The following is a 9,290-nucleotide window of genomic DNA, read 5'->3' as shown; positions in this document are numbered from 1 at the left end:
CAGCCCCATCCAGGAGCTTCCCCAAGGTAGCTGTGTTAGTCTGTTGCTGCAAAATAGTCCAAGAGTTCAAATAGCACATTTAAGACTAACAAATAGCACCTTTAAGACTAACCTTTAAGACTAAGCCTGAGTGGTGGGTGTGGCCTTATGACACACTTCCGGTGATGTCAGGGGGTGTGGTATATGCTAATGAGTTATGCTAATGAGTTCCCCTAGCTCTTTTTCTATGAAACGACCCCTGATGTACATAAGGAGTAGCGGGACAAATACGGTTGGGCCCTTAGTGCGTAGCCAAACATCCCATGGAGGGATTAGCTGCCTGCTTGTGACTGGTGGACAAGGAGTGAGCGGAGCCAGCTGATGATCAGGCATCCCTTGTTTGAAATCAATGGCTAATACTTTGTCTAACTCAGTGCTGGGTTGAGATGGGTAGCCGTGTTGGTTTGAAGCAGTAAGTAATCAGCGACTCACACCTCTACTGCATAATGACAGTTCTCTTTTACAAGTAAGGTAAAGGTTTCCCTTGCTCGAAAGCCAGTCGAATCCAACTCTAAGGCTGTGGTGCTCATCTCCGTTTCCAAGCTGTCTGAAGATGTATCCATGGTCATGTGACTTAAAGTGTACAGTTCTTTGAGCCTATGTGTGTGTGCAAAGTCCATTGTGTGTAGCAATAAATATAGTCCATAAAGTAAATATCAAGTTCATTCTCTAACACCAGGTATTTTCCAATGCAGGAATGGCAACCCTAGTTGGCAACCCTATATGGGTACCAGCCATTGTAATATTACGTGTAGTGATGACAGTAGAACTAGAAACTCACTGTCCAGATTTTTTTAATCTCCACTCCCATCCTCAGTTCTGTTTCCCTCTCCCCATTTTTCATCAGCTCAGCTTGGCTCCTCCCTCCACAGCTAAGCTCTGCTCACAAGGCACAGTGAGCAAGGTTCTGCAGACCACTGCTGGGTTGTAGAGAATGTGCAACACCTTCTTCTTTATCAGTCAGAGGTGACTACAGCACCCTAAGGGAGGTTCAGCACCCTCTAACAAATCTTGGTGAGGTCTAATACCCTTCTCTTCCCCACCCTACTTTCAGGCCCCTCTGTGGATCTTGCCATGTATGCACTTACATCATGTGTACAGGTTTAATGCTTTTTTGCCTGTTTCCCTCCCCTACCAATGTACATCATCAACCAAAACAAATTTCCCAGTATCTGAAATTATGGAAAAATCAGATCAGATGGTAGATTTCCAGCCAGGACTGTGCCCTGATAGTACCATTTTCAGAACCCATACACTGGGATTTTTCATTCTAAAACTAGCATTTCAACGTATATTATTCTAGGAATATCCTCTTAGAATTTCTCCTGTGAAACAAGAAATCACTTTCAGAAATGTCCTCTGGCACAACTGTTCTTCAGTTTAATGGATGTTCACAGAGATAACCCAGAAATGACAGAAGGAGTGAGGAGTACAGTCAACTGAATTGCAATACATGCAACACATTAAGACCTTGCCTTTCTGCCATATAAAGAAACTCATTAGGTAAGGTCAAGGAGAACCTTCAGCCTCCAATGGCAACTGCCCAGGTTTCTCTAGAGAGAATTGCCACACTCCTGAATGAGACAGCTTTCCACAGTACAACATGCAATTCAGGAACAAAAGGAAAATGTTCCCCCTCGTCCAGTGGTTCCACTTACCTCTTCCAGTGAAGCCATTTTTAAAAGTAAAACTGGTTTCTCTTTTCATTATAAATGTTAGCCAACTAAAAACCCTACAGTCTGTTTCTGAAATATTTTCATTGAGCCGCCCAGAATTGCTAGCTGAATCATTGTAGCAGAAGGCATTATTGCTGGCGTCGATGTAATTCAACCTATCCATAGATATCAGGTAGCCTAGAATGGCATCACTCCAGAGGACAGGAAAGTACAAAGGCAGCAATTCCTTTAATTAACAGTAATCAGGGAAAGTAACATAGTATTTGCAAACATTTTCAAATATTTCTGAGGAACCTATATGGTGGGCATGTTTAGCTTTTCTTTGCATCCAAAACAGATCACAGTACTTTAGTTAGAGAACATGTTTTCATTTATTCAGAAGGGTCTGTCTGAGGTGTAACAGAAGGTCGCTTAAAAGATGGTTCTTAGATAATGTGACATTTCAGTGACAGAGAAGCTTCCTTCTAGAAATACTGAAAACAGAGCAGCGTGCAGATTTCATCTTCTGTAAATGCAGAAGAGGTATTTTCAGATATATGTCAGGATCTAGTGAGGGTATTCCATAAATACAAAAAGCTTTTTGTAAATGCTTTTCCGTGGCCTGGAGCACAAATATTAGCTTGAGGGGTACAGGAAATGTTCCATCCAGTACCTGGGGATGCACATATGGTATTCTGCCTACCAGTTAAGAACCTCATCCCAAGCCCTGCCCTCTGTGCCCCCAGCTGCAGAAGTGCTGTGGGAAGAAGAAAGAAGTAGAAGAAGAAGAGGAGGAGGAGGAGGAGGAGGATGACGACGACGATGATGACGACAAGGAGGAGATTGGATTTATACCCCGCCCTTCACTACCCAAAGGAATCTCAAAGCAGCTTACAAACTCCTTTCCCTTCCCCTCTCCACAACAGACATCTTGTAAGGTGGAAGAAGAAGAAGAAGAAGAAGAAGAAGAAGAAGAAGAAGAAGAAGAAGAAGAAGAAGAAGAAGAAGAAGAAGAAGAGAAGGAGGAGGACGACAACGATGACGACAAGGATGAGGACAAGGAGTCCATTGGATTTATACGCCGCCCTTCACTACCCAAAGGAATCTCAAAGCGGCTTACAAACTCCTTTCCCTTCCCCTCCCCACAACAGACATCTTTTGAGGTGGGTGGGGCTAAGAGAGCTCTGACAGAAACTGCTCTTTTTCAAGAACTGCTGTGTCAGAACTATGGCTTGCCCAAGGTTATCCAGCAGGTGCAAGTGGAGGAGTGGGGAATCAAACCCAGTTCTCCCAGATTAGAATCCATGCGCTTAACTACCACACCAAACTGACTAAAGTAGCCAAATATAGGGCTTTTTCAACAGTGGCACCGGACCTTCGGAACGTCCTTTCCCTTGAGGTTTGCCTGGCACCCTTAAATGGTCTTCCTCCGCCCCAGCCTCAACACCACATTTAAGGCTAGCAACGTAAGCTGCCTGGTTCCCCCTTTCTGCTGCCATAGCAAACCCAGCTCCTTCCCCCTCTCCTTGGTTAAAGAAGGGGGCTTTGGGATGGCATTGGCCCTTTTTTTCAACATGTGAACTTTGCAGTCAAAGCTGAAACACTAACCTTCTGTTCAGCACACTGGGAGGGGATTTATATATGACAACAAGCATGTGGCCTTTACGGTGCTTGAACATCTCCGGATCTTAGCCATAGTCATTATTTTGAAGGCCCACACCAGTTTAGATATGGGAACACATAGTCATTTGTGAGACACTCTAAGGCTTGCTGAAGTTGTCCTGCTTCACTAGTGCCAGCATAGTATTTCATTGACAAAAAGGTGCAGTAAGGAATGCCCAAAATTCTGCTGTATCTCCATTTCCACTGCCAAACTTTAAAAGAGAGAAAAGGTCTGGGCTGGTTGTTTTTTCACTGGATGGCTGCATGGATGGATGGAGAGAGGGGGAGGAAGGGTGGAAGGTACTCACTGAGGGTGATTTCCCACAAGCACTGCTCCGTGCTCACTCCTCCCTTTTGCCCCGATGGTACGTGTCAATTTCACACAAGCTGCTGCGCGGCTGCATTTTGCCCCACAGCTTCGTGCGATTTTCCCCGCGTCTACTCAATCCTCAAAAAGCAGGTGTCTTGTTGTACAAATCCCATCAACATCCAGTTCTGTTTCCTGCTTATTAATATTCAGCCCTTCTTTGACACTGGTAGCAGGTGGTCTTTCAAAACTGATGCCTGCATTAAGGATGATGAGGCTCTCAGTAGGGCACCCATGGCTTTTTTTGTAGAAAAAGCCCAGCAGGAACTCATTAGCATATTAGGCCACACCCCCGTGTTACCAGAAGTGTGGTCATCCAGCCACACACACCTTTTGCTTCTTATTCTGTTTACCTTGTTTGTTGTCAAAACCCAGGGCTTTTTTTGGAGCAGGAACTCCTTTGCATGTTAGGCCACACACCCCTAATATAGCCAATCCTAATGAGTTCTGCTGTTGGGTGTGGCCTATTATGCTAATGAGTTCCTGCTGGGTGTGGCCAACTTGGGAGCCAGCCGGAACTCGGTTCCTGTGCGTTCCTGCCCAAAAATAGCCCTGAGGGCACCAAAGAGACATCTTATACTATGATCTCATTCATGCTGACCCAGGTACTGTTCTGGATACATTAAATCTTGCTTTGGGAAATGTAGATATAATTAAATGGCTGGCACTGAGATATTAAGTTTGTAGACAATTCAGATGGTGATCTGTAGCTTGAACTGGTTCTACCACCCCCACCTAGTACATCAAAATGTTACACTCACTTTTTCCCTTTCAGCCTTCTTACAGTCATCATTCAACGAACCACAAGTTGGTGTAAAAACAGGATATCAGCTTGTGTCAAACAGATCAAAAGAGGTTTTGAGGTTTAGGTTTTTTTATCTTTGCAGACTTTGCCTCTTTTCACTGTACATTTGGCTACATGCATTCACGGAAGAAGAAGAAAAAAGAGATGGCGGAGGCAGAGACAACACTCTACGCCAAGATCTTGAACAAGTACAAAACCAGAAGTATCCAATCCCGGTCCTTACTGGAGCCTCTCCTGGCAACTGGAGTCCCAGCACATACAGCGTGAGTACCTCTTTCACTGTTCCACTGTCACAAAATAGTCTTCTATCTGTTTATAAAAGCTGAAATATTAAAAGGCCCTCTGGGAACATGAATATTTCATTTCTTGTCTCTCATTTGGAAAGACACTTAATTCTACCCTTGAGTATCACAAAAGAATGCTAGACATTTTCCCCCCTGTCAGACATGATGGGAAGAAATTCTTCTGGGTCTTTTTGAAGTGTAGACATATTCAACTGAAATTTAACATTCCACCTGTAGCTAGTTTCAAACTTTGTTGTTGTTGTTCAGTGGCACAGTCGAGTTTGACTCTTCACAACCACATGGACCACATCACGCCAGGCCCTCCTGTCTTCCGTCGTGCTCCGGAGTTTGCTTAATGTCATGTTTGTTGCATCAATAACACTGTCTAACCATCTCATCCTTTGTCGTCCCCCTCTTCCTTTTCCTTCAATCTTTCCCAGCATCAGGGTCTTCTCCAGTGGGTGTTCCCTTCTCATTTGGTGGCCAAAGTATTTGAGCTTCAGCTTCGGTATCTGGCCTTCCAGGGAACAGTCAGGGATGATTTCTTTTAGGATTGACTGATTCGATCTCCTTGCAGTCCAAGGGACTCTCAAGAGTCTTCTCCAGCACCATAGTTCAAAAGAATCTATTCTTTGGTACTCGGCCTTCCTTATGGCCCAACTTTCGCAGCCATACATGACTACTGGGAATACCATTGCTTTGACCATGCGGACTTTTGTTGGCAGGGTGATGTCTCTACTTTTTATTATGTTGTCTAGGTTTGCCATCGCTTTCCTCCCAAGGAGCAGGCGTCTTTTAATTTCATGGCTACTGTCACCATCTGCAGTGATCTTAGATCCCAGGAGCATGAAGTCTGTCACTGCTTCCACGAATAAATAAATAAATAAATAAATAATCCCCTTCTATTTGCCAAGAAGTGATGGTGCCAGATGCCATGATCTTAGTTTTTTGATGTTGAGTTTTAAGCCAACTTTTGCGCTCTTCTCTTTTACTCTTAGCAAGAGGCTCTTTAGGTCCTCTTCACTTTCTACCATTAGAGTGATATTGTCTGAATATCTGAGGTGGTCGATTTTTCCCCCAGCAATCTTAATTCTGGCTTGTGATTGATCCAGGCTGGCATTTCGCATGATGTACTCTGCATATAAATTAAATAAGCAAGGGGACAATATACATTCTTGCTGTACTCCTTTTCCAATGCTAAACCAATCAATTGTTCCATATCTGGTTCTAACTGTTACTTCTTGACCCTCATACACGTTTCTCAAGAGATATGTGAGGTGGTCTGATACTCCCATCTCTTTAAGGACTTGCCATAGTTTGTTGTGATCCACACAATCAAAGGCTTTAGCATAGTCAATGAAGCAGAAGTAGATGTTTTTCTGGCACTCTTTTGCTTTCTCCATAATCCAGCGAATGTTGGCAATTTGATTTCTAGTTCCTCTACCTCTTCGAAACCCAGCTTGTACTTCTGGGAGTTCTCTGTCCACGTACTGCTGAAGCCTAGCTTGTAGCATCGTTTATTCTGGTTACTTTTTGATTTCCTACTTTAGCATTCCAATCCCCTATGATTAAGAGGATATCTTTTTTGGTGTTAGTTGTAGGAGGTGTTGTAGGTCTTCATAGATCCATTCCACTTCAGCCTCTTCTGCATCATTGGTTGGGGCATAGACTTGAATTACTGTGATGTTGAATGGTTTGCCTTGGATTCAGACTAAGATCATTCTGTCATTTTTGAGATTGTATCCCATTACTGTCTTTCACACTCTCTTGTTGACCATGAAGGCTACACCATTTTTTCTATGGGATTCTTGGCCACAGTAGTAGATATAATGATCTTCTGAGTTAAATTTGCCCATTCCCGTCCACTTTAGTTCACTGATTCCCAAGATGTTGATATTTAGTCTTGCAACCTCATTTTTGACCACGTCAAGCTTACCTTGATTCATAGATCTTACATTCCAGGTTCCTATGCAGTATTTGCAGCATCGGACTTTCCTTTCACCATCAGACACATCCACAACTGAGCGTCCTTTCGGCTTTGGCCCAGCCGTTTAGTCTTAGTTTTGATGTTTTATTATATTTTTATATGTTTTTACTTATGGCTAGACTAATGATCTGGCCTCTGTTAGCCACCCTGAGCCCACTGGGGAGGGCGGGATATAAGTGTGAAAAATAAATAAATAAATACTTTAGCATTCCAGTCCCCTATGATGAAGAGGACATCTTCTTGGTGTTAGTCCTAGGAGGTGTTGTAGGTCTTCATAAAAGTGGTCCACTTCAGCCTCTTCTGCATCATTGGTTGGGGCATAGACTTGAATTACTGTGATGTTGAATGATCCATGAGACAGTAGTGATCATGTCTAAAATCCTAGGGTGTTGTCCAAATAGGCAGTCTCCTAATTAGATGGGGGAATTAGCTTTAAGGAGACAGAGCGAAAGGGGGTAACTGGAATTCTCCACCTATGTATACGGGGATTTTTCCCTTTAGGAGAACTCTCAACTAAACCAGGCAGGTGTTCAACTGGAAAGATTTTTATTTAAAAGAAAATAATAAAACTCAAAATGCACACAATAAACACACAGAGAGAGCTAGCTAAGAAGGGCAGGATGGAAATGGGAAAGCTTTTTAGGGAAGGGTAATATTTACCAGTCTTGAAGAGGTCAATGGAAGCAGCAAGTTGAAGAGCAAAACAACCAGCATTTCTGGAAGTGAGGGGGAGGGCCCACAAGCAAGTGGGGATGTGTGTGTGTGGGGATCCAACACACACACCTTGCTGGGGGGTAGCAAGGTTCTCCAGATACAGAGTAAAATGTACCCTGGGGCAGGGTTGACACATTTGCCAGAAAAACAGTAGCTTAATGGGCTTTCCTGAGGTGAACAAAGGTGTGGGTGAGGCTTGATGACCCTACAAGCACTGGATGGGAGTGCTAATAGGTAAGGTGAATGGGCTTAAGTGCTGATTCACTGTCGCCTAATGAAGGTAAGGGGATGTAGGGGAAATGGACATAGGTGTTGATAGGATTAATCCTGGGCGAGTCAATAGGTCTTGGGTAAGGAGGGGGATTGTGTGCCAGTCTGCTTTTAGGCTCAGGGCCAGAAAAAAAGATGGCAAGCCTACACGCAAACACTTTGCAGTTAATGCAATCAACCATGTATATCTGATAAGTCTGCAACTCGTATTTTTGTATATTTTACTGGAATGCTTGTAATCAGACTTTAGAAGATCTCCCCCTAATTAATCAAGCCACATATTTTTTTAAAAAAATCAAAGTCTGTCTTGATATAAACATTTACAAAATATGTCCATAAGCAAAGATATATTTAATCAACTGATTAGTTAAATCCTGTGATATTTATAGCATTTGAAGAATGGAAAAAGGTAACAACTTGCTAGAAATAGAACACTGGATTATTTTCTGCATCAGATTCTAAATTTAGCCAGTGCTGTAAATTGTATTCAGAAAGTTTCTGCTAAGTTGAATGCTTGGAAAGGAGAACATACACTTGAAATGTGACTGTGGCTTTCTTTCTAACAGTGAGTTCATTGCACTTTCTTAGGCTAAAGGCTTTGGCAGCTACTGGACAAAAGACAGCAGAAGAAGCAGAAAAATGGTGAGAGTGGCGGAGCAATGCTGTAACTTGCATCTGTCAAAGGTGTTGCTCGAGTTTTTTTCCTTCGCACAGTCTGACATCATAGGAGATGATATTTCAAGATAACACCAGACTTTATTTATTTATTTATATGACCTTGATACAGTCAGGAAACAAGGCAAGTAACAACAGCAATAGATAGGATGCAAAATAATCATTTATGAAAACCATTACCACACAACACTGAAACAAAAAGATTAAAACAGATAAGACAGAATTTTCATCTATAATTTAAAACTGCCCCATAAACTCTGTTAAACAGCTCCATTTTAAAGCCTTGCCAGAAGACCTCAAGGGTAGGTATCAACCTTACCCTTTCTGGAAAGTAAGGCAGCAATAGAAAACACCGAGGCTGTGCAGGATTGTGCTCTTGAGAGTAAGGGAACTGCTAGGAGACCCTGTTGTTTGCACCATTTTGATTCTTTATAGACTTTTGTCTGTTGCCCTCTTGCTTACAGGTTGCATTCCCATTGCAATGATCCTTCCTTGGATGATCCAATCCCTCAGGAATATGCCCTGTATTTGTGCCCGACTGGGTCTTTGAATGACAAACTGATGGAATTTTGGAGAGAAACCAAACAACAATGTGGAAAAAACAAAGCCCATGAAATTTTCCCACACATTACACTTTCTGAATTCTTTACAGTGAGTAAAACTTTCATAATGTAATAATGATCATGGAAGTGATATTGTGGATCAATAATGCAACCTGATGTCTTATTTTTGTATAGTCTCTATGTGCAAAATTTGTCAGCCAAGCAGGGGTGGTCTTTTTGGGACAGGACAGGAGCGTGGTCTTTTTGGGACAGGCCAGGAGCGGGATACT

At 42.7% G+C, this 9,290-nt stretch overlaps 2 protein-coding genes across 2 annotated transcripts in view; one reads left to right on the top strand and one right to left on the bottom strand.

Annotated features, from left to right (window-relative positions):
* TMPRSS3 (transmembrane protease, serine 3) overlaps nucleotides 1-1,715 on the bottom strand; it is a 38,005-nt gene extending 36,290 nt beyond the window's left edge. Inside the window, 1 exon segment of the mRNA XM_015419735.1 lies at nucleotides 1,698-1,715. Coding sequence (XP_015275221.1) covers nucleotides 1,698-1,715 — 18 coding nt within the window.
* A 2,957-nt stretch (nucleotides 1,716-4,672) lies between these two features.
* UBASH3A (ubiquitin associated and SH3 domain containing A) overlaps nucleotides 4,673-9,290 on the top strand; it is a 28,541-nt gene continuing 23,923 nt past the window's right edge. The window contains exons 1-3 of the mRNA XM_015419740.1: nucleotides 4,673-4,791; nucleotides 8,372-8,425; nucleotides 8,923-9,109. Coding sequence (XP_015275226.1) covers nucleotides 4,673-4,791; nucleotides 8,372-8,425; nucleotides 8,923-9,109 — 360 coding nt within the window. The remainder of the gene's footprint in view (nucleotides 4,792-8,371; nucleotides 8,426-8,922; nucleotides 9,110-9,290) is intronic.

The sequence above is a fragment of the Gekko japonicus genome, unplaced genomic scaffold (genome assembly GCF_001447785.1).
Source record: "Gekko japonicus isolate JY-2015 unplaced genomic scaffold, Gekko_japonicus_V1.1 scaffold1906, whole genome shotgun sequence".
Taxonomy (NCBI): domain Eukaryota; kingdom Metazoa; phylum Chordata; class Lepidosauria; order Squamata; family Gekkonidae; genus Gekko; species Gekko japonicus.
The sequence above is the reverse complement of the archived record's forward strand: the minus strand, read 5'-3'. Positions and strand labels throughout refer to the sequence as shown.